Raw genomic sequence first — 25987 nt, 5'->3', positions numbered from 1 at the left:
GTACAGTTGCCAGTATCAGGTAGGGCCTAATAACCAAATGTTCAACCTCCTACATGAAATTAAATACATGTTTTAATCATTCTTTACTTTAAAAAATTAGTATTGATTTAATAAAAAAAATTTTTTTAAATAAACTACTAAGGATGAGTAATCAAAATAATTTTGCTTAATACAAATGGTTTTATTTTTCCTTCTTCCATTCTTTATTCTCCTGTCTCTGTTTCTCAGCTGCTCAAAGGTAATGCATTATATGGTGTTTAGATAATTGATATAATTGTTTCGAGTTACCTCTTTAGGGTATTATCAGCTTGTAGGCATCAGTTTCTCTAATTGTCAAGTAGTGAATCCTTTATCTGGCATTTAATCTTGCCTCCCTGGGAAAACCAGACCTTACCACAAAGTAAATTTTCGAATTGCTAACCTGAAGTAACATGAGACTGTGCCTTGGCAGTGAACCTTTGCTTTCTGTTATTCATGGGAAAGATAATGATATAGTCTGTTGCCTGAAGGCCCTAGTTTTACTACCTTAAGAAATAACATCTAAGTACTAGTTGCAAAGGTCTGAGTTTTGAAATTCCAGAGAAAATAATTGCATTGAGACAATATTTTTTATTTTGGGGCGGAAGATGTGGTAATTAAAAATGTAAGTTTTATCATTTGTACCATTTCTTAAGCCGCTTATCTTATGGCAGCATGACTTAGAGGATCCACAGTTACCTGAAAATGATCATTACTTATTTTTATGACTAAATTATGAATGTTATTTTACAGGTGTGTTTGAAAATTTTATTTCCATGTATATGTTCAATTTTTGTAAGTAACACAACTGAGATTAAAGATCTAGAATGTAGAATGTTTTGCAGTTTCTCAGTAAAACAGAAGACAGCATTTTCTAGAACTAGAAGGAAAATTCCCTAAACATTTTTAGCAAACTTGAAAAGAATGTTAAGCAATTCCCATAAAATAATTTCCTAAAAAGTGTAAAATGCAATTTTCTAGAAGCTGTAAAATGAAAAGTCAATTTTGAAAAAAATTTTTTTTTATTTTTTATACAATTTTTAATGGTTACACTCCATTTACAGTTATTGCAAAATACTGGCTCTATTCCCCGTGCTGTATAATACATCCTCGTAGCCTGTCTTACACCCAATAGTTTGTACCTCCCACTCCCCGACCTCTATGTTGCCACTCCCCGACCTCTATGTTGCCCCTCCCCTCGCTCTCCCTACTGGTAACCACTAGTTTGTTCTCTACATCTGTGAGACTGCTTCTTTTTTGTTATATTCACTAGTTTGTTGTATTTTTTGGATTCCACATGTAAGTGATATCTTACAGTGTTTATCTTTGTCTGACTTATTTCACTTAGTATAATGCCCTCCCAAGTCCATCCATGTTGCTGCAAATGGCAAAACTTCATACTTTTTTATGGTTGACTAGTATTCCAGTGTGTGTGTGTGTGTGTGTGTGTGTGTGTATACCACATCTTCTTTATCCATTCCTTTGTCAATGGATACTTAGGTTGCTTCCATGTCTTGGCAATTGTAAATAATGCTGCTATGAGCATTGGGGTGCATGTATCCTTTCAAATTAGTATTTTTGGTTTCGGGGGTTTTTTTGTTTGGTTTTTTTTTTTTTTTTTTTGGTATATAGTCAAGAGTGGAATTGCTGGGTCATATGGTAATTCTATTTTTTGTTTTTTAAGAAACTTTCATACTATTTTCCACAGTGGCTGCACCAATATACATTCCTACCAACAGTGTACGAGGATTCCCTTTCCTCTACGTTCTTGCCAACATTTATTATATGTTTTCTTTTTGATGATAGCCATTGTGACAGGTGTGAAGTGATATCTCATTGTGGTTTTGATTTGCATTTCCCTGATGCTTAGCAATGTTGAACATTTTTTCATGTGCCTGTTGACCATCTGCATTTCTTCTTTGGAAAACTGTCTATTCAATTCTTCTGCCCATTTTTTATTTGGGTTGTTTGATTTTTTGATGTTGAGTTGTATGAGCTATTTATATGTGTTGGATATTAATCCCTTTGGTCATATCATTTGCAAATATTTTCTCCCATTCAGTAGGTGGTCTTTTCATTTTGTCAGTGGTTTCCTTTGCTGTGAAAAAGCCTTTAAGTTTAATTAGGTCCCATTTGTTTATTTTTGCTTTTATTTCCTTTACTTTAGGAGAGGGACCCAAAAAATTCTGCAATTTATGTCAGAGTGTTCTGCCTATGCTTTCCTCTAGGAGTTTTATAGTATCCAGTCTTATATTTAGGTCTTTAATCCATTTTGACTTTATTTTTGTATATGGTGTTAGAGAATATTCTAATTTGATTCTTTTATGGTAGCTGTCAAGTTTCCCCAGTACCAATTATTAAAGAGACTGTCTTTTCTCCATTGTATATTCTTGCCTCCTTTGTTGTAGATTAACTGACCATAAGTGTGTGGGTTTATTTCTGGGCTCTCTGTCCTGTTCCATTGATCTGTGTGTCTGTTTTTGTGCCAGTACCATACTGTTTTGAATACTGTAGTTTTGTAGTGTAGTCTGATGTCAGGAAGCCTGAATTCTCCAGCTCTGTTCTTTTTTCTCAAGGTTGCTTTGGCTGTTCAGGTTCTTTTGTGTTCCCATACAAATTTTAATATTATTTGTTCTAGTTCTTTGAAAAATGCCATTGGTATTTTGATAGGGATTGCATTGAATGTGTAGATTGCCTTGGGTAGTATAGTGATTTTAACAATATTGATTCTTCCAGTCCAAGAACATGGTATATCTTTCCCTCTATTTGTGTTGTCTTCAGTTTCTTTCATCAGAATCTTATAGTTTTCAGAGTAGAGGTCTTTTGCCTCCTTAGGTATGTTTATTGCTAGGTGTTTTATTCTTTTAGATGTAATGGTAAATGGGATTGTTTTCCTTAATTTCTGTTTCTGATACTTCATTATTAGTATATAGATATGCAACAGATTTCTGTATATTAATTTTGTATCCTGCAACTTTTCCAAATTCATTGATGAGCTCTGGTAGTTTTCTGCTGGTGTCTTTAGGATTTTCTATGTATAGTATCATGTCATCTGCAAACAGTGCCAGTTTTACTTCTTCCTTTCTAATTTGGATTCCTTTTATTTCTTTTTCTTCATTGATTGCTGTGGCTAGGACTTCCAAAACCATGTTGAATAAAAGTTGCAAGAGTGGGCATCCTGATCTTAGAGGAAATGCTCTCAGCTTTTCACCATTGAGTATAATGTTAGCTGTGGGTTTGTCATATATAGGCCTTATTATGTTGAGGTATGTTCCCTCTATGCCCACTTTCTGGAGATTTTTTTTTTTTTGGTACGTGGGCCTCTCACTGTTGTGGCTTCTCCCGTTGAGGAGCACAGGCTCCAGATGCGCAGGCTCAGCGGCCATGGCTCACGGGCCTAGCCGCTCTGCAGCATGTGGGATCCTCCCGGACCAGGGCACGAACCCGTGTCCCCTGCATCGGCAGGCGGACCCTCAACCACTGCGCCACCAGGGAAGCCCCTGGAGAGTTTTTATCATAAATGGATGTTGAATTTTATCAGAAGCTTTTTCTGCATCTATTGAGATGATTATATGGTTTTTACTCTTCAATTTGTTAATATGGTGTATCACATTGATTGATTTGTGAATATGGAAAAATCCTTGCATCCCTGGAATAAATCCCACTTGATCATGATGTGTGATCCTTTTAATGGATTGTTAGATTCAGTTTGCTAGTATTTTGTTGAGGATTTTTGCATCTATGTTCATCAATGATATTGGCCTGCAGTTTTCTTCTCTGTGATATCTTTGTCTGGTTTTGGTATCAGGGTGATGCTGCCCTCATAAAATCTGTTCAGAAGTGTTCCTTCCTTTGCAATTTCCTGGAAGCAGTAAAATGAAAAGCAAATTTAAAGTCTCTTCTACCTCTAGATTTCTATGATTTCATTTTTCTGTTGTGTTACCTTAAGCTTACAAATAAGATAATTTATGTGCCAACTCTAGGATCCATTCCGGGTAGTTGTCAGTAGCAGTTGTGCGACATCTTTTTGATATAAAAAATTCCATTTTCCCAAAAAAATATGCCACATCTAAAAATATTGCACTGATACCTTAACTTAAACTTACAATGTCTGTATTTTTCCTGTTCTGTGAAAAATGGTTCTATAAAAAATTTTAACATATCTAATTAGAATATGCCTACTAGAAGCCAAGAAATCATAATTGTATTATATTTAATAGTAATATTTGGAGAGGGCAGACAGCAGAAGCAAGAAGAACTACAGTCCTGCAGCCCGTGGAACAAAAAACACATTCACAGAAAGACAGACAAGATGAAAAGGCAGAGGGCTATGTACCAGATGAAGGAACAAGATAAAACCCCAGAAAAACAACAAAATGAAGTGGAGATAGGCAACCTTCCAGAAAAAGAATTCATAATAATGATAGTGAAGGTGATCCAGGACCTGGGAAATAGAATGGAGGCAAAGATCAAGAAGATGCAAGAAATGTTTAACAAAGACCTAGAAGAATTAAAGAACAAACAAACAGAGATGAACAATACAATAACTGAAATGAAAACTCCACTAGAAGGAATCAATAGCAGAATAACTGAGACAGAAGAACGGGTAAGTGACCTGGAAGACAGAATGGTGGAATTCACTGCTGCAGAACCGAATAAAGAAAAAAGAACGAAAAGAAATGAAGACAGCCTAAGAGACCTCTGGGGCAAAATTAAATGCAACAACATTTGCATTATAGGAGTCCCAGAAGGAGAAGAGACAGAGAAAGGACCTGAGAAAATATTGGAAGAGATTATAGTCAAAAACTTCCCTAACGTGGAAAATGAAATAGCCACCCAAGTCCAGGAAGCACAGAGAGTCCCATACAGGATAAACCCAAGGAGAAACATGCCGAGACACATGGTAATCAACTTGGCAAAAATTAAAGACAAAGAAAAATTGTTGAATGCAGCAAGGGAAAATGACAAATAACATACAAGGGAACTCCCATAAGGTTAACAGCTGATTTCTCAGCAGAAACTCTACAAGCCAGAAGGGAGTGGCATGATATACTTAAAGTGATGAAAGGGAAGAACCTACAACCAAGAGTACTTACCCGGCAAGGATCTGATTCAGATTCGATGGAGAAATCAAAAGCTTTATAGAAAAGCAAAAGTGAAGAGAATTCAGTACCACCAAACCAGCTCTACAACAAATGCTAAAGGAACTTCTTTAAGTGGGAAACACAAGAGAAGAAAAGGACCTACAAAAACAAACCCAAAACAATTCAGAAAATGGTCATAGGAATATGCATATTGATAGTTACCTTAAACGTGAATGGATTAAATGCTCCAGCCAAAAGACACAGGCTTGCAGAATGGATACAAAAACAAGACCCATATATATGCTGTCTACAAGAGACCCACTTCAGATATAGGGACACATACAGACTGAAAATGAGGGGAAAAAGATATTCCATGCAAATAGAAATCAAAAGAAATCTGGAGTAGCAATACTCATATCAGATAAAATAGACTTTAAAATAATGTTACAAGAGACAAGGAAGGACACTACATAATGATAAGAAGATATAACAATTATGTGTGCACCCAGCATAGGAGCACCTCAATACATAAGGCAACTGCTAACAGCTATAAAAGAGGACATCGACAGTAACACAATAATAGTGGGGGACTTTAACACCTCACTTACACCAATGGACAGATCATCCAAAATGAAAATAAATAAGGAAACAGAAGCTTTAAGTAACACAATAGACCAGATAGATTTAATTGATATATATAGGACGTTCCACCCCAAAATAGCAGATTACACTTTATTCTCAAGTGAGCATGGAACATTCTCCAGGATAGATCACATCTTGAGTCACAAATCAAGCCTCAGTAAATTTAAGAAAATTGAAATCATATCAAGCATATTTTCTGACCACAACGCTATGAGATTAGAAATGAATTACAAGGAAAATAATGTAATAAACACAAACACATGGAGGCTAAACAATACGTTACTAAATAACCAAGAGATCACTGAAGAAATCTAAGAGGAAATCAAAAAATACCTAGAGACAAATGACAATGAAAACACGACGATCCAAAATGTATGGGATGCAGCAAAAGCAGTTCTAAGAGGGAAGTTTATAGCTATACAAGCCTACCTCAAGAAACAAGAAAAATCTCAAACAATCTAACCTTACACCTAAAGGAACTAGAGAAACAAGAAGAAACAAAACCCAAAGTTATCAGAAGGAGAGAAATCATAAAGATCAGAGCAGAAATAAATGAAATACAAACAAAGAAAACAATAGCAAAGATCAATAAAACTAAAAGCTGATTCTTAGAGAAGATAAAAAAATTGATAAACCATTAGCCACTCATCAAGAAAAAGAGGGAGAGGACTCAAATCAATAAAATTAGAAATGAAAAAGAAGTTACAACAGACACCGCAGAAATACAAAGCATCCTAAGAGACTACTACAAGCAACTCTATGCCAATAAAATAGACAACCTGGAAGAAATGGACAAATTCTTAGAAAGGTATAACCTTCCAAGACTGAACCAGGAAGAAATAGAAAATATGAACAGACCAATCACAAGTAATAAAATTGAAACTGTGATTAGAAATCTTCCAACAAACAAATGTCCAGGACCAGATGGCTTCACAGGTGAATTCTATCAAACATTTAGAGAATAGCTAACACCCATCCTTCTTAAACTCTTCCAAAAAATTGCAGAGGAAGGGACACTCCCAAACTCATTCTATGAGGCCACCATCACCCTGATACCAAAACCAGACAAAGATACTACAAAAAAAGAAAATTACAGACCAATATCACTGATGAATATAGATGCAAAAATCCTCAACAGAATTCTAGGAAACAGAGTCCAACAACACATTAAAAGGATCATACCATGATAAAGTGGGATTTATCCCAGGAATACAAGGATTCTTCAATATGCACAACTCAATTAATGGGATACACCATATTAACAAATTGAAGAAGAAAAACCATATGATCATCTTAATAGATGCCGAAAAAGCTTTTGACAAAATTTAACACCCATTTATGATAAGAACTCTCCAGAAAGTGGGCATAGAGGGAACCTACTTCAACATAATAAAGGCCATATATGACAAACCCACAGCAAACATCATTCCCAATGGTGAAAAACTGAAAGCATTTCCTCTAAGATCAGGAACAAGACAAGAATGTCCACTCTCACCACTGTTATTCAACATAGTTTTGGAAGTCCTAGCAATGGCAATCAGAGATGAAAAAGAAATAAAAGGAATACAAATTGGAAGAGAAGAAGTAAAACTGTTACTGTTTGCATATGACATGACATATACATAGAGAATCCTAAAGATGTCACCAGAAAACTACTAGAGCTAATCAATGCATTTGGTAAAGTTGCAGGATACAAAATTAATGCACTGAAATCTCTTGCATTCCTATACACCAATGATGAAAAATATGAAAGAGAAATTAAGGAAACAGTCCCATTTACCATTGCAACAAAAAGAATAAAATACCTAGGATTAAACCTACCTAGGGAGACAAAAGACCTGTATGCAGAAAACTATAAGAACTGGTGAAAGAAATTAAAGATGGTACCAACAGATGCGGAGATATACCATGTTCTTGGATTCGAAGAATCAATATTGTGAAAATGACTATACTACCCAAAGCAATCTACAGATTCAATGCAATCCCTATCAAATTGCAAATTACAGAAATAGAACAAAAAAATCTTAAAATTTGTATGGAGACACAAAAGACCTCGGATAGTCAAAGGAGTCTTCAGGGAAAAAAAGCAGAGCTGGAGGAATCAGACTCCCTGACTTCAGACTATACTACAAAGGTACAGTAATCAAGACAATCTGGTACTGGCACAAGAACAGAAACATAGATCAATGGAACAAGACAGAAAGCCCAGAGATAAACCCACGTGCCTATGGTCAACTAATCTATGACAAAGGAGGCAAGGATATACAATGGAGAAAGGACAGTCTCTTCAGTATGTGGTGCTGGAAAACTGGACAACTACATATAAAAGAATGAATGTAGAATACTCCCTAACACCATACACAAAAATAAACTCAAAATGGATTACAGACCTACATGTAAGACCGGGCACTATAAAACTCTTAGAGAAAAACATAGGAAGAACACTCTTTGACATAAATCACAGCAAGATCTTTTTTGATCCACCTCCTAGAGTAATGGAAATGAAAACAAAAATAAACAAATTGGACCTAATGAAACTTAAAAGCTTTTGCAGAGGAGAGGAAATTGTAAACAAGATGAATAGACAGCCCTCAGAATGGGAGAAAATATTTGCAAACGAATCAACGGACAAAGGATTAATCTCCAAAATATATAAACAGCTCATGCAGCTCAATATGAAAAAAACAAACAACCCAATCCAAATATGGGCAGAAGACCTAAATAGACATTTCTCCAAAGAAGACATACAGATGTCCAGGAAGCACATGAGAAGCTGTTCAGCATCACTAATTATTAGAGAAATGTAAATCAAAACTACAATGAGGTATCACCTCACATCAGTTAGAATGGGCATCATCAGAAAATTTACAAACAACAAATGCTGGAGAGGGTGTGGAGAAAAGGGAACCCTCTTGCACTGTTGGTGGGAATGTAAATTGATACAGCCACTATGGAGAACAGTATGGAGGTTCCTTAAAAAACTAAAAATAGAATTACCATATGATCCAGCAATCCCACTACTGGGCATATATCCAGAGAAAACCATAATTCAAAAAGACACATGCACTCCAATGTTCATTGCAGCATTATTTACAATAGCCAGGTCATGGAAGCAACCTAAATGCCCATCGACAGATGAATGGATAAAGAAGATGTGTTACATGTGTAAAATGGAATATTACTCAGCCATAAAAAGGAACAAAATTGGGTCATTTGATGAGACGTGGGTGGATCTAGAGACTGTCATATATAGTGAAGTAAGTCAGAAAAAGAAAAACAAATATCGTGTATTAACGCATATATGTGGAACCTAGAAAAATGGTACAGATGAACCGGTTTGCAGGGCAGAAATTGAGACACAGATGTAGAGAACAAACGTATGGACACCAGGGGGGAAAGCCACGGGGGTGGGTGGTGGTAATGGTGTGATGAATTGGGAGATTGGGATTGACATGTATACACTGATGTGTATAAAATTGATGACTTAGAAGAACCTGCTGTATAAAAAAGTAAATAAAATAAAATTTAAAAATTAAAAAAAATATAATATTTGTGAAAATCACACATGCTGTAGTTTCATTATTTGAAGTTTGATGATACTTTATTTTCACAATGAATTGTTCTTTATTAATGAAAGAAATGAAGTTCTTAGAAATTAAAATTTAAAATTCTAATTTTGAATAGTGGACTTCAGCGAATTTGCCTGCTGCTTGAACCCCTGTGTATCACTTATATTCTTGGCTAAGGTCCCCAGCCTGGGTCTTGTACTTGGTTCAGGATTTTGCCAAATAAATCGTATGCTACATCTTCTACACCTTTCCTGTGCTGGCTTCTTGCCCCTCCACTGCTGCCCTCTCTTGCAGTCAGTCCTCCACGTAGCAAAAAGTGTAATCTACCAAATTTGAATCTCTTTCAAATTATATTTATGTTTGTTTTTTCTCTAATGATAACCAAGCACCTTCCTCTATGTTGTAACTCCCAGTGTTCAGTTAAATGTGAAAACCTATATTCTTCTCTTTCTGGCCTTCCCTAATTCATATACTGATAAAATTCTCATCAGTTATACTGTCCTTTTTTTTTTTTTTTTCTGTACGCGGGCCTCACTGTTGTGGCCTCTCCCGTTGCGGAGCACAGGCCCCGGACGCGCAGGCTCAGCGGCCATGGCTCACAGGCCCAGCCGTTCCGCGATACGCAGGATCCTCCCGGACCGGGGCACGAACCCGTGTCCTCTGCATCGGCAGGCGGACCCTCAACCACTGCGCCAGCAGGGAAGCCCTATACTGTCCATTTTTGTTATTGTTGTTGTTATTCCTGTAGTCAGAAGCTAGAATTTGTGAATTTTACTGTCCTTTTTGGAAAGATATCATAGAAGCAAAAATTAATCTTTATTGTAGGAGAAAATTGGTAATGTATAACTGAAAGAAGGCAACAGAAGTAATATATACCTAGTATCAGTAATTACTTTAAAAAGTTAAGTACGTGGAACCCTGTTTTAAAATCTAAATATGAAAAAAAAGAAAAACTTGAATTACCCAATTTTTATATGTTGCAGTCACTTGGCAGGAGTGCCTGAGAATTGAGTGCTCCAAATTTCAAGACTTAAACCAGAAGTTATTAATACTTTTGCCTGAATCTGCACTTAAGAAGGGATTCATGTTACTGGAATTTTTACTCTATTAAAATAAAAAACAGTCAAAATTAAAAATAAATCCCATAAGGCTTCTTATTGCAATAGGTATCTTAAACAATTACCAGCATTAGTTATGAAGATGGTATGTTTGAACAACTTTGAAAAGATGGATACACCTAAGTTTTAATGTGGTACCTTTCTCACTAAAGCTTTAGGTTCTCTTTTATTATCTCAGTCTAGATTCCCAGCTTGGAATCAGAAGCCTGTCTTCTGGTTGTCCTTCACTGCCATCTGAACCACACTCAGTATCCCTTTGGCTATTTATTATCCCGTTCCCAATTATCTTTTCATCCATAAGCATTCATTCATTCACGCAATAAACATTTACCAAGCCCCTTAGATATGCCATGCACTATGTTAATCATATGTAGACAGGTAACTGCAACACAGTATGAATGGGGAGGAAAGAGTACAAGCGACAGAATAGTAGGATATATAATGGAAATAGCTAGGATTTATCCAAGGTACAGGGTTAACTCTCAGGGAAGGTGTATTGTCAAAGTCTAAGATACGTTAATACAAGGGATGTGATTAAGTAGGATTGATTTGGAGTAGCATCTCATATAGTAGAGAGGGTGTGGCAGCAGAAGTTTTCTTGCAGTTCGCTTTCCTAAGAGTCTGACTAAAAGAATCCCACTGACCATTTGATATGGAGCAAAGATTCATCTCCTTGGCAATAGCTGCAAAGGTATCAGGGCTCACCTCCAGAGAAACTGAAAAGCTGAACAGGAAATGGAAGTTGGTCTAAAATATTCCTGGAGCTGGCCATTGCTCAGAGACCAGTACAGTTCCCGGAGCTCATTCCAGGCATAGAGTGAAGTTTGACTCATTCTTGTTTTTATCAACAGGCTATGGCTAGACTTTGGTTAGGATTAGCTTAGTTGGTTTCATGAAGTTCTAGCAGTAGGCAACCACTGAATTTATTGATAACTAGTGGATCTCTATAGCAGAGAGAGTCTAGAATGAGGCATCAGGGAGACCTGGTAAATAGCAGCTTAATACCAAGCACTGGAGTGGGGAGCTTAGCACGTGCTGTAGTTCCAGGGGAGCTACTAAAGGATCGGGAGAAGGTCTCAGGCACAGGTAGGAAATTGCTAAATTCCTTCATTAATCTTAATAACTTTTTTCTTGGATTTTCTAGGTAGATAATCATAAGTTCTTTCAAAATAGTAACAGTTGTAACTTTTGCTATAAACTCCCTGGAGGCATTTTGATAATATGTATGAAATGATTTTGTTTGACCAATCAAGTTTACTCCTAGGAGTTTACCCCAAGGAACTATTTGTAGATATATTTAAATATTTTCAAGGCTGGTCGTTATAACATTGTTTTATAATAGTAAAGTACTATGAATTAACTAAATAGTCAACCAGTTAGAATTCATTAATTGTGTTAAGCTACAAACATTTACTATTAAATATTATATAGTTACTAAAAATGGTCTACTAGACTAGTGACATGGAAAAATGACACATGATATATTAACACATTATTGACTGGAGGATTTTGTAGCCATAATATGTCTCTGGTCAAAAATGTGTTAATAAGTAAAAAGGATCAGATTACTGAACAGCATAGTATAACCCCCATTTTTTACCAAAAAAGAAAACAAAAACAGTTATGTCTATAAAATTTTAAATTCTATCTTCTAAATTATATATAGTAACTATGCATCGCTTTTGGAATCAGGAAAAAATCATTTTATTAAAAAAGTTGTTCAGAGAGAAAATAAATAATAGTGAGAAATTATTTATCTACAAGGAAAGATCTTTAAGTAAGACAAAAGGAGATCCCCTTCCCCCCATATACACACACTCTTGATTCTGCTCATCTTAACCTTAGGTAGAATTCAGAGTGAACATTGGTGGTAACTCTACTGTAGTGATGTAGACTTAGCAACTTCAGTTCGAATCTAAGCTCTACCACTAAGTGGTTTCCTTAGTGGTCACCATGAACAGCCTATCACACTTTACCTTTCTTCTTTTAGAAAATTAATAGACTACAATGAAAAGAGTTCAGATTAAATAAATAAGCCTATATAGAGAGTACATAGTAGGCATTCAGCAAGTGTTGGCGTTCCTTCTGAAGAAACTACTAGGTCAGAAATTTAATGTTCTCTGAAACTGAAGAAATAAATCGCAGGTCCTTCAAAGTGCCAGTGTTAAGTCTTCAGAACCTTAATGATATTCATTGTGGGATCTTTTGAACATTAGTTCATTTTATTCATGTGGGTAATTATTTATAATATGATTAAGTTCTCCAGAAGACAATATTTTCACACTTTTTCATTTGTTCTGTTAATTCACTATCAACATAATTGAAAACATTTATCATCTAAAAGGAGGTGTTACTTCACACAGTCCAGACTTACTTGCTTTCTTTACTTTAGGTTGCTGTTGGCAGAACAGACATTGAAGACCTAGATCTCTATGCAACATCTCGGGAAAGGCGATTTCGTTTGTTTGCTTCTGTAGAATGTGAAGGGCAGTTATTCATGACTCCATATGATTTTATTTTGGCTGTTACAACAGATGAGCCCAAATGTAAGTATATTTCTTCAGTTATCTCAATAATTTTATAAGATTTTTCTCTTGTCTCTAGTTTGTAAAAATGTGGAGCAGTATAAGTTTTCAGAACAACTAAGCAAGCAATGTGGTGTTTCAAAAGATACTGTGCTCTACAATGTTACCAGACTAATATTTCTTATCAACTCCTACTGGTATCTTTTCTGTTTTCAGAAATTTCTGTTGTTTCCTCTTTCTCAGTACATCCAACTAAACACTGCCTTACTCTTTATAATAGGTTCTTACTCTGCCAAGTCAGTTCGTATATCCAGTCTAAACAGAATAACTCAGAGGGCTGGCTCCAGTTAGACCTGGACAAAAATTCTTCCCATATCTCTTCTGAATATGTCATGGCTCCTGCAGTGTAAATATAAGTTAATCGTTTTTCACCTTTCCATGTGTTAGAGCAGTGGTTCTCAAATTTGGGGGCATTATGTACATTCTTGCAGAGTTACTTTAATGTCTGACTTAACAGAAGCCATCTGGATTCTCATATCTGCTTTTGTGTTCAATTTGTTGCAATGTATTGTTTTTCAGGAAGTATCTGAACAAAATCTGCCTCACAAATATAGAAGTAGGAAAAGGGAAGAGTATTTCAGTAGCCTTTTAGATAATTGTAGATATTCTTCTTTGGTACTGTATCAATACTTGGCTAATAGTAGTTTCTTAAAGTTTAGCTGCAATGTGGACTTTGAAACTTTTTTGTTATCTGTTTTGTTAAAATACATTGGCCTACATTGCACTTTGAATGGATCTTTTTCCCTTATATAATCTTGTAACATCAACTGGAAAATGTTGGTTTATTAAATTATGCAGATTTTCCAAATGTTGACATATCTCATTATACAATATTTTTTAAAAATCACATTCACTAATATTGTCATAATCTCATCAGAAAAGTTTTTACTTATTGGAAAGCTGTCAAATTCGTGGTGTACACAAGTTTTCCAATATTCTGATTTTTACTTGAAATCTCAAATGTTATCATTAACAACAAATACTGTCAGTTTTCTTTAAGCAAGAAGCAACTTTGTTCATTTGTACAAAAATGTCTGCCAGATACCCAGGTCTAAATAACCATAATTTGTCTGTCAGTTATTCTTTCAAGTAAAAATAGGGTTCCGTGAAAAAAAGGAACTAGTTCAGTTCACAACTCAAAAAATAATCACAGAGTATTTTTTCTCAAGACAACCATAGTACTTTGGAAGGCAGCAGAAGTGCTTTTATGCATCCTTCCCATTTCATCTCACAGAATATTAAATGACATGTAGTCAAGGACAACTATCAAATGGCAGGCACTGCACTAGGCACTGGAGATACAGTGGTGAGGGGAACGAAAGGTAAATGTTCTCCACTCTCATGGTGCTTGCAGTCTGGTGGAGGAAGCCAACACTGCTCAACAAAATTTACATATAAACAACAAATTATAACTCAGTGCCATGAAAGAATGTTTCTTGATTCTATGAGAGTGTATTTTTGAGAAGTGACCTAGTCAGGTAGCTCAGAGAAATCTTCCTTGGGGAAATAAATATCACCATGAAATATGAAATCATAAGAGCTAGCTAGGGAATCGCTTCTCGGCCTTTTGGCTAAGATCAAGTGAAGAGCTAGCTAGGTAAATGGGAAATCGGGAGTGGAGAATTTCAGCAGAAGAAACAGCGTGTGCTGAGGTGCCATGACAAGAAGGAGTGTGATACATTTGAGGAGTGGAAAAAAGATCTGGGTGGCTATAAGTGCAAAGAGCAAGGAGGAATATGGTATGTGGAATATGGGTAGGGCCAAATCATTCAGAGTCTGTAAGCTGATATTAAACATTTTTGGTTTTATCCTAAAAGTAATGGAAAACTGTGGTAGTGGTTTAAGCTGCAGGAGAATTTGGTGTATTAAAAAACCAAATTCAGGGCTTCCCTGGTGGCGCAGTGGTTGAGAGTCCACCTGCCGATGCAGGGACCACGGGTTTGTGCCCCGGTCCAGGAAGATCCCACATGCCGCGGAGCGGCTGGGCCCGTGAGCCATGGCCGCTGAGCCTGCGCGTCCGGAGCCTGTGCTCCGCAACGGGAGAGGCCACAACAGTGAGAGGCCCACGTACTGCAAAAAAAAAAACCCAAAAAACCAAATTCAACTAAGTAAATTTTCAAGATCTTATTGGCTTTATTCAACGATTAATGAATTGAGCAGCATCCAATCTAGCAAATATAAAGGGGCTCTGAGGAGCTGTACACAATGAAAGGCCTTTTATAGGCAGAAGGAAGCAGGAACAAGTAAGTTATATTAGGCCAGAAAAAGCAGGTTGGTTATTGTGAGGTCACTTGCCTTCAGGAGATGGTAGGGGTCTGTCAGACAGATGACCTAACTGCTGCTGATCAGGTGATTCCTGATGACTGGTTTAAGATTCCATGTGGGAGATAACTGACACTGTAATTAAGTCTCAGTTGGGTGACATGGGGCTTAGCGTAGGCAACTCCATTTTGGGCCTGTTGTCTTGTTTACAACAGGTGCCTGCTATGATTATATTGTGTTTTGAAAGATCTCAGGGTGGAGACAGATTACAGAGGTCCAGAGTGGCCATGAGCAGATCAGAGAGGAGACTCTTGTCCAAGCATCAGAAGCTTCTAACAATGGTGGCAATGGTAATGATGGAGTAGTGAGTACTAAGGATTTCTGGTTGGCTTAACTGGATGGATGGCAGTAGGGACTGGCGTTAAAGGGAAAAATCACAACTTCAGTTTTGGACATGATGTAGTTAAATGCCTCAGATTTGTAAAAGAGGAGATATCAAGGAGGCAGTAGGATCTAGCTCTTGATCATTGATTTCAATTCACTGAAAATCATCGTACCAAATAATTAGTTGTTTGATAATCTGCTTGAAACTGTCAAATGAATGCCTTAAGTTAGGTTAAAACAATTATAGCCATCTCTTCTTCAGAGATAGAGTTATGGCAAAACCAAACTTAAAATAAATCCTCAAGGACTAATGGAAGCATGGTTACTGTAGTTGATAATATTGTACAGCATTGTATAATTAAAACTTGCTAAGAGAACAGATCTTAAACATTCTCAACAACAAAAAAGGTAACTGAGGTGAAAGAAAAATGTATAAAAGTTCAAAAAATTCAATCTTCGGTAATTTGACAAATTGGCTACTTCACACATTAGCTTTTAATGAATTAATTTTTGATGCTTTGGATTATTTCCATTGGAGATCGGGGGGAAGGCTGGGAAGAGGTATGTGTTTGGGATTCGTCTGTACATGATTGGTAATTAATGCAGTGTGTATGGATGAGATTGCCTAGGGAGGTGGCATAGTATGAGAATAAAGGTGACAGTAGCGATACAAAAGGCTAGAGGTTAAGTAGGGCTCTTTTTTTGGAGAATTTGAAGTCTGTGGTAAGAATTGTATCTCTCTATGCTTTTTTGGTTCCCGTTCCCTCCCCCCCTCCCTCCCACTTCCTTCAAGAAATATTTATTGAGTACTTACCATGTGCCAGATAAACATATTCTGCCTTGGAATTGGTTGTTTCTGTATTTTTTGTCCTCCTATAATATTGTACGTTTCCTGAGTGTAGGGACTTTGTACATAGAAAAGACTCTTATACATAAGTAGGTATATACGTGTTCCATACATTTTGTTTAATTGTTTTTGTACAGTGTGGATTTTTATATTTATTTTTGGTATAGATTTGATAAAACTATTAATATATCTCTTACAATATCAAATGGTACTTTTGCATCAAATTCTGTAACTGTTGTCAAACATATTTGAGAAGTTATCCTTTAAGTAATGCTTACTGGTTTAAAATTTCATAATCTGAAATTTTTTAATTCATTATTTTCTTTATTTTTATCTTCATAATGTATTCACTGGAAGCCTACTGTTGGATTTTTGCTTTTTGGAAATAATTTTAGCTGTGATTCTTTTGATAGATATTCCAAAACTATCACTTGCAGGGGAAAAACTGGTTTCCAGTATAAACACAGGATATTTAACAACCACAAATTAATATCAGTTAATTTCTAACCAGCACTTTTAAGACATAATTAAGAATGGTAACTAAAGATCAAGATAGTTGTAAAAACTTTTTTAAAACTGTAGGGTTTTAAAAAGAAATATTTACCTCAAAAAAGAAAATATGCTTCATAGACTGAATATTAAATCATATACATATTAAAATAGCATATTGAAATTTGACTTGTGTTTAGACCTTGGTATTCATTTATGAGCTTTGAGAACCTGAGTAAGTTATTTAATCTTTTGTTTCTTCATTTATAAAAGTAAAAATAGCAGCCTTATGAGGTTTTTTAAGGATTGAATGATATCAGTTATGTTTAGTGTAATACCTGACATGCAGTAAGCACTTAATAAACATTGCTAGCTGTCATTGTCATCATAATCATTATCACTTGAATTCATAACCATTATTTTTAAAAATCTTTAATATAATTTTATGGCAATATCAACAGGAAAATGGTATGCTATGTAAACATTTGCTTAATAATTATAGTTCAAATAAATGTCAATTGAGATAGATATCTGATTGTTGATTGTAACTTTGTGTTTGAAATCAAGAAAATTTCTTGTTTTACCCACTTAAATAGAACCTAAGAGGTAAACTGTTCATCTAGAACTAAAATAAGTAATTATTTTCATATAGCTTCAAGTATTATTTAATTTTAATTTAATTTTAAGTTAAAAAATTTCAGACATACTAAAAATATTAAAAATATAATGAAAACATCAACCTATAGCTTAAGAAATAAAATATATCCAAAAGAATGAAGTCCCTCTTCACCTTATATTTATATATGCAGTAACTTCATGTGAAATAAGGAATTTAGAAAATCAGAAAATCCTTTGAAGAACAATCTTAATGGCTCTTTAGTTTTATTAAAAAAAAAAAGCCAATAATACTGACCATGGTGACATATCCGGCAGAATGAATATGTCTTTTGTGAATAATTTACCCTGGAAATCTCATAAACCCTACAAAACTCAAGAGTGTCTAACTTCCTCTTTTGATAAATAGCTTCTGAACATTGCATAAGAGCATGTGCATGTACTTTTGTACCATTTATTTTTCTTCTTTTCTTACTGCTATATTTCAAAAGCAACAGAATAATAAATATTATTTACATTGTTGTGTTCATTGTGTAAAGGAGGATGTCTATGAAATGAATGTGTAAAGTATTATAATTAAGGTTAAATGCTGAATTCTACTGTATAGACCTGTGATTTTAATCTTGATTTTAAACTTGATTACATGTTTGATTACATTACCCAACTGTCTTGGGTAAAGGAAGGATGTCGTTGCTACATAGAGAAGAAAACTATCTTCGTAAAAATCAGTTTGCCAAATTTTAGAACATAGTTTTTCCCTTTTGATCTTAAAATGACTTATTACATCGCTTAAAAAAGAGAAAGTTAAGCAAAACATGCCTATCTTATAATCTTGAATTTGATATATTGTTTACGTTAGCTATGGTTAACTATACAGAAATGGCCACATTGCCATGTAGAAAAATTATTGGTTGTCATTATTGTAATGTAGCTGAAATAGTTGATATTTACTAGTTCCTAATGCAGCTGTGTTATAGGACTTAATCACATACAAACCTGGAGATAATTCTTGGACAAGCATTAGATATTCACAGTGTTCAAATCTGAGCAAGGAAACAGCAATGTTGACTATGTATTTATTTTAATATTATGAGATTTATAGTGTTTGAGATCTTCAGGGATGTGAGGAGAAATCAGAAAAAGAAAGTGATCTCAGGTATTTTATTCAACTATGACATTCTTAGGGGAGAAGAATGGAAAACGGGCCAAGAGTCTATCACATTACCTGTTCTCTCCTTGATCTTTTTTTCTTTTTGCCCCTATCCTTCCCCTTCACTCTAGAGAGACCTGACCTTTGAAGTATAATCAGAGATACTAACACAGCAGAGATCATGAGTGACACCTTAAAATTATAATTTCTCTATGTTAATATTTTATATTCTAACATCAGTTTTTAATGAATATCATTGTTTGTGTTTTAAGCCCATAGGATGTTTAACATGGAGTAATTAACTTACTTTATAAATCCAGAAATCCCCAAAGTAAGATAATGATTATGGAAAATGTGTTTTCTATTCCACTGATATTATTTAAGTAGTTTATAGTACGTGAAACAAATACATAATGCATGACATACATAGGTCTAAATCTTGAGATTAAAAAAACTTTGCCTTTTAGATATAAAAGTCAGTGTTATGAGTTATGATTGTAGATGGTTACTGAATTTTGATATATATTACATGAAGTATTATCTAATTTTTTATGTTTATTATAGTTGCTAAAACATGGAAGTCACTTTCCAAGCAGGTAGGTTAAAGCTCTTGGTATATGTATGCATGCACACTATTTTATTTTATTTATTTATTTTTTAAAAATTTATTTATTTATTTGGCTGCACTGGGTCTTAGTTGTGGAATGTGGGATCAAGTTCCCTGTCCAGGGATCAAACCCGGGGCTCCTGCATTGGGAGCATGGAGTCTTAGCCACTGGACCACCATGGAAGTCCCGCATACTATTTTATATATATATATTTATGTGATGTATACATATATAAATGTGATATGTACATATATATAAGATATATAAAGTTGAACTCAAAGGAGATTATTAGCAAATTTTGCTAAATTAAATATTAAAAATTTTGGCACACCAAAAGACAGTGTCAACAATGTTAAAAGATGTATGACAGATGGGAGAATATGCTTGCAACATATTGGGTTGGCTAAAAAGTTCGTTCGGGTTTTCTTAAGATATGAAAAACCAGAACGAACTTTTTGGCCAACCCATTATTAACAGAAAAGGCTAAGTATCTTGTAGTCATATAGAGCTCCTGTAAATCAATATACAAAAGATAATAAGAAAATAATGGGTAGACATAGCCAGAAGGGCCAATAAATATATGTAAAGGAGCTCAACCTCACTAGTAATCAGGGATATGCAAATTAAACCAATGATCTGATGCTAGTTCACACCCATCAGATTGTCAGGTTCTAGAAATCTAACAATACCAGTAATTCAAGGACAAGAAGAAAGAGGAATCAGGTGAGAATGTAAATTGGTATAGTCTCTTTTGAGAGAAATTTGGCACTATCTAATGCATATCAAAAATTCTACTTCTAGATATGTTTACAAGAGAAACACTTGTATGCTTATACCAGGAGTCCTAAAAAAATTAGGAACAATATAAATGCCAGTCAATAGAGGAATTAATAAAAGAATGTGAAATAGGCATATGAAGGACAATACAGTAATATAGAGCTAAGATGAATAAATACACAAGAGATATGTGTATCAACATGAATAGACCTAAAAAGCATGAGTTTGAGTAAAACAGCAAATTGCAAAATAATATAAACCGGTCTTTCTTAACGTGCAAAGACCTTTTTGGGGGTCCATGAAGTCAAGACTATTTTCATAATAATACTGAGAAGATACTTGTTCTATTACTCTCATTCTGTGACAAGTGTACAGTGGAGTTTTCCAGAGGCTGCGTGATGAGTGATGACATCATCACTCTGAGAACTAATAGAATATGTGCTTGTGTGTTTTTGTGTTCTAAAAATGTATCATTTCGATTTCCACATGCATTAAATATTGATAGATATAACCTACATAAGCAATATCTCTTTTGGGTAAACAATTTTTAAGAGTATAAAGAGTTACATTTCAGAACTGCTTATATAGACAATTGCTATGTAGCCATGAAAATGAAGAATATTTGGCAGGAAAATACGCTCATGACATATTAATTTACAAAACAGTATGCAGAAAATGATTTAATATTTACAACAAGAATGACAAAAATACTGTATAAATATGCCTAGATAGAGAATTAGATTAAAAGGAGATTAAATAAAATTTTTAATTGTAGTTCGTCCCTGGATTACAATCGGTTTTATTTTCTGCACTTACTAATTTTCCTATAACATATATATTACGTATATAGTTATAAAAATTGTCCTCAGAAAAATTGTATAAAGCCTTTCAAAGGCATCTGTAATTCTAGGTAAATGAATTCAATCCAGCAAATATTTATTTAGTCCCTACTTGCAATACTGCAATACAGTTCTGACACTTATCACCCAGAGCTAGCATCAGACCCCACAGATTTAAGGACCCGTTTCCCAAAAAGGTGGCCCTCATTTCAGCTGTCAGCTGCAACTCAGGGGGTCCTGGACCACCCACGCTGCTGACCAACTGGCTACAAATTCAGAGAGTTCCCACAACTCCACTCAAGTTTGATAATTTGTTAGACTGACTCATAGAACTCAGGAACGTTCTACATGTAGAATTATAGTTTATCATTATAAGGGAACAAATCAAAGCCAGCCAAATGGAGAGACGCATACAGCAAGTTATAGGAGGGTTCCAAATACAGCTTCTGTGCCCTCTCCCTGAAGGATCAGGGTATGTCACCCTCCTGGCACACCCATGTGTTCACCAACCTGAAAGCTCCACTGAGTTTGGTGTCCAGAGTTTTTATTGGGGGTTTCATTGCATGGGTGTGATTGATCAAATCATTGGCCACATGGTTGAATTCAATCTCCAGTCCCTTTCCTCTCCCCTCCCCAGAGGTCAGGCTAGTTCAAAGCCCCAACACTTGAATCATGGGGTTATTTTTGAAGGTCAGCCCCCCATCTTGAGTCATCTCCTCAGCATAAACTTTGGTGTTATGCAAGGATATAGTCTTCCTCCCAGGAACCAGGGACAAAGGCCAATCAAATTCTTTATCATACAACACTACTACCTATAAGAGACTAAGGTAGGCACTGGCAGAGGGGAGAGAGATTCCCGCCTGAGTGGAAATACAGTTTTTAATAAAACTTAAAAAAGTCCCTAGCCTCCACTGCAGTGAACTCTACTCAATACTCTGTTATAACCTGTATGGGAAAAGAATCTGAAAAAGAATGGATATATGTATATGTATAACTGACTCACTTTTGCTGTACACCTGCAACGAACATAATATTGTAAATCAACTATATGTCAATATAAAATAAAAATTGAATTAAGAAAAAAAAGTCCCTGAAGTTGACACAAAACAAGATTAGTATGTCAACTGGATGATCTAGACCAGACAAGGAACTAAATTATTACAAAAATAAACTGCTTAGAGTCAGTAAGGATCTGGACAGTCATTTACTAGTTGTATAATCCCGGGTGAGTTACTTATCTTCTTTAAGACACAGTAAAATATGCATAATGAGGATAATTTTTTAGAATTAAATGAGATATGTATCAGCCCATTGCCAAGCATATAGGGGACACTCAGTAAAAGGTAGCTATGATTTTTTTGGTCTTAAATTTTAGCTGAGTTTAAGTAGAAGAAATGAGTTGAATACATGGGAACAGTTAAAATGGAGATGGTAGTATTTATATAATAGAAACAATATTAATGAAAATATATAAAATGTACTCAAAATATTAATATTTTTTAATCTCCTGCTCTAACAAAAATGTTTATGAGTTTACTATTGTTTAAACATTAAATATCCTAGCTTCTCATTATTATTCATATGTGAATTGCTACCCTAGTCAGACACTACTGAGCACCAGGTGGCATCTATTACCTGCAGTGCAGAAATAACACCAGGAAGGAAATGAGAGCAAGGATTCACAGATAGGCTTCAGGGCGTCTATAAATCCCCTAAAAATACCTCTCCTGCCTTTGGCATCCCAGAGATTCCTTATTTGCCTGCTAACCCAGCTCTATAATGAAAAAGATGGTTTATAAATGTCACAGAGCTTTTTTATGTACAACTACATCAGGAAGGATTTGTCTAAAGTGCTTCTCAAACTTGAATGTGCATAAAAATCACCTGGAGATTGTGTTAAAAATTGATTCTGGTTCAGGAGGCCAGGGATGGGATCTGAGATTCTGCATTTCTAACAAGGTCCCCGGTGATGATGCCCAGGCCATTGGGGAACCACATTTTGAGTAGCAAGAGTCAGATCTGGAAAAAAAGTCATTTCTATTGTTTTTTCAGTATGTTACTTAGCAGACTAATTTTTTAATTTCAAATTATTTCAACTTATCTCACCAAATCCTTTAATAATTTTTTCACAGTTAACCTAATTATAATTTTCACTTATTTTTAACACAGTATGTGTAATAAATACAAAATCGTTCTAGTATCTGAGCAATGAATCAAATGTTTAAATTTTCCAAAATAGTCCCCCCTCAGCTTGATTAAAAAAGAAAAAAAGCTGGCTAACCAGCAATTGAAGTGTGTATTCTTTACTGAATATTTAAGTTAAAAGTAGAAAAAAAATTGCAGCGGTGGACACAATAACTCAACACCCTGTCATCCCGCTTCATCTGATGTCATCATTCTTTGAGTCACTATTAAAATACTCTTCATTCTTTCCCAGCATAATCTGTTGCCCAGTTACTTCATCTACCACAAAATCCCCTAAATCCAGGAGGGCTACAGAAAACAGTATGTGAAGCCCAGTGATCATGTGTGACCTGTATTAGGAAGTCCACCTTTTCCTGTGGCTTCCATGGAACCATCCTTTTCTAACTGGCTCCAGAACTTAAATTCACTGTTTCATCTTAATTAGATTATCATATATATATGTATTTCTCCAGTTATTAAGTTTACCTGAAATTTTCGGTAGCTCTAATTGAATTTAATGTAGCATCTTTATCACTTATTTTTACATTTGGACTGTGGGCAAATATTGGGTTTTATGGTTGAATGAACCACAGATAAAATAGTATAAATACAGTCATGTCTCACGTCTTCTAAGCAGAGAATGTTTTTGCATAGGCATTTGAATATTTTTGGTCTATTTTATAAGTAAATGGTTTACCAGTTAATCAGCATTATGATACCTTATGTCATAGGAATTAAATCAAATGCTATCAGAAACACCACCAGTTTGGAAAGGATCATCAAAGCTATTTCGAAGTCTTAAAGAAAGAGGTAAGTTAACTATAGTATTTATGTATTTTAATATTGATACTATATTATTTATACTATTTATACATATTTTCCTCATGCTTAAATAATTTTATAATTAATGTGTCTATGTACATGGAAAAAAAACTGAAAAGAAAAGCACCAAAATATTAATAATGATTGTTTCTCGGCAGTGGGATTAAGGGTGGTTTTTATGTTACTTTTTATATACACTATTCATATCTTCCACACTTTTCACAACAAAATGAACTTTTATAGTTAAAAAAAAACCTTTTTAACCATATTGAGAAGTATATGTTATATTTACCCACAGAAAGCAGTTTTCAAAAATACAGATTTCCAAATGTCTATTTTTCTTCTTTCCTTTTACTTCCAGGGAATTGCAGATTTTCTTAAATTTAATCAATATGAAAAGCTTATTGGATATATCTTTTGGTTGCACAATTTGAACATGTTTCTTTTAAAAACAACACTCACTGCAAAAATCCACCTATTTCAACTTACCATATTACCCATATCTATTTATACATTAAACTCGTTAATTCATACATGGCTTTGCAATCAAATTATATAGCTTTTATTGCAATTTTCTTTTACATTGTACTTTTTATAAATGTTTATAGCAGAAACTAATAAACTCTCTTTAATCTTAAAAAGGAATGTTTCTTAGAAATATATATTTTCATATTCAAATATAAGAGTATGCAAAATAACAATATAAAGCATTTATCTAAACTTACCTTTTTTTCATCAATTTCAACCGATATTGGTTTGAAAGTAATATATTTAATGTGAAGATAAATACTTTATAAAGGATTAGTTATAATCCATATATTTTTGCCTAAGCAGAATTAGAAATTCAGATTGCTTACACCTGGTTCTCATGGACTCTGGAAGGAGGAGACACCTTGTCTTTAACTGTAGGCTTTTCATAACTAGGATTTTTAAATCTTTGTGAAATCTGGGCCATGGTGTCTTTAAAGTTCTTAGAAGTTTTCTTCTGGAAGTTGTCTTAAAGATTGCCATTCAAATCTTAGGGTGGAATGATAGGATCAGGAAAATTCAAAGCTCGGAATAATGAGGGAAATTGGTGAATGTAAAAAATATTTCTTTAATACCTCTCGTGGGAAAATGCAATTGGATCAAATATAATCCAAGAAAGATAAATGCATGGAAGAAGGAAATTCTTTTTAGTTAGGGGGAGGGTTAAATCTGGAAGCCATAGGTTTAGGCAGATCCTAATCCTACTTAAATTGTATGCATATTTGCATATTTTTTTCAGAGGGAGATGATCTATTCAGTGCTACCCAATAGAACTATCTGCAGTGATGGGAATGTCCCTATGGTAGCCACGAGCCAAATGTGGCTATTAATTACCTGAAATGGGGCTCCTGTATCTGAGGAACTGAATTTTTAATTTTATCTACTTTTACTTATTTTAAATTTAAATAGCCCCGTGTGGCCAATGGCTACACTGTAGAACAGTGCAGATCTATGTCATAGTGATGGGATTATCAAGGTAATCCGTGTACCCAAGAAGTTTTAGAACCATAGGGTTAGGTAAAGTAGAGAGTTACAGAGAATCTTGCTTTTTTATAAAGAGATTAGGTGGAAGAGGAATTGTAAAGCTAAGTTTTTAGAACTATTGAAAACTAATTTACAAATTAATTTTGTCTGCTTAAAATATAACCCAGCAAGAAAATGTTAGGCAGTTTTACAAAAATTTAATTGGTATACAGCATTTATGAAAACATGAATTACATAGACTTAGTTATAATAGCTAACTGTAATATATCATGATATAGGAACTAAACAGTGTAATGCTTTTAAGAAACTTCCCTTAGAATTTTTTAAAATTGAATTTTCAAGAGAAACCTAGTTGGTATCTTTCTTAGCCAACTTTTTTTCTAAGGATCTTTTTCTAAGGATCGAAACATTACTATATGCTTAGCATTTAATTATTTTATTTTTGACCCTGGGTGGCCTTAAAATAAATTGAAAGGTTAATC

General features: G+C 34.6%; 1 protein-coding gene across 7 annotated transcripts in view; it reads left to right on the top strand.

Moving 5' to 3' along the window:
• The window catches only part of MICU3 (mitochondrial calcium uptake family member 3), an 87704-nt gene that overhangs the window by 16851 nt on the left and 44866 nt on the right, over nt 1–25987 (top strand). For 6 of the 7 annotated variants that reach the window (XR_012329021.1, XR_012329022.1, XM_073798720.1 and 3 more), the window contains exons 2-4: nt 12824–12977; nt 19328–19359; nt 23903–23981. Coding sequence is in view for 5 of the 7 variants with exons in the window: in XM_073798720.1 (XP_073654821.1) it covers nt 12824–12977; nt 19328–19359; nt 23903–23981 (265 nt within the window). In the remaining 2 variants the exon portion in view is untranslated. Of the gene's footprint in view, nt 1–12823; nt 12978–19327; nt 19360–23902; nt 23982–25987 lie in introns of those variants that run through there. The other variant, XM_073798723.1, reaches the window with a different exon arrangement.

The sequence above is a fragment of the Tursiops truncatus genome, chromosome 21 (genome assembly GCF_011762595.2).
Source record: "Tursiops truncatus isolate mTurTru1 chromosome 21, mTurTru1.mat.Y, whole genome shotgun sequence".
NCBI classification, from domain to species: domain Eukaryota; kingdom Metazoa; phylum Chordata; class Mammalia; order Artiodactyla; family Delphinidae; genus Tursiops; species Tursiops truncatus.
This window is presented reverse-complemented; position numbering and strand designations above follow the sequence as displayed.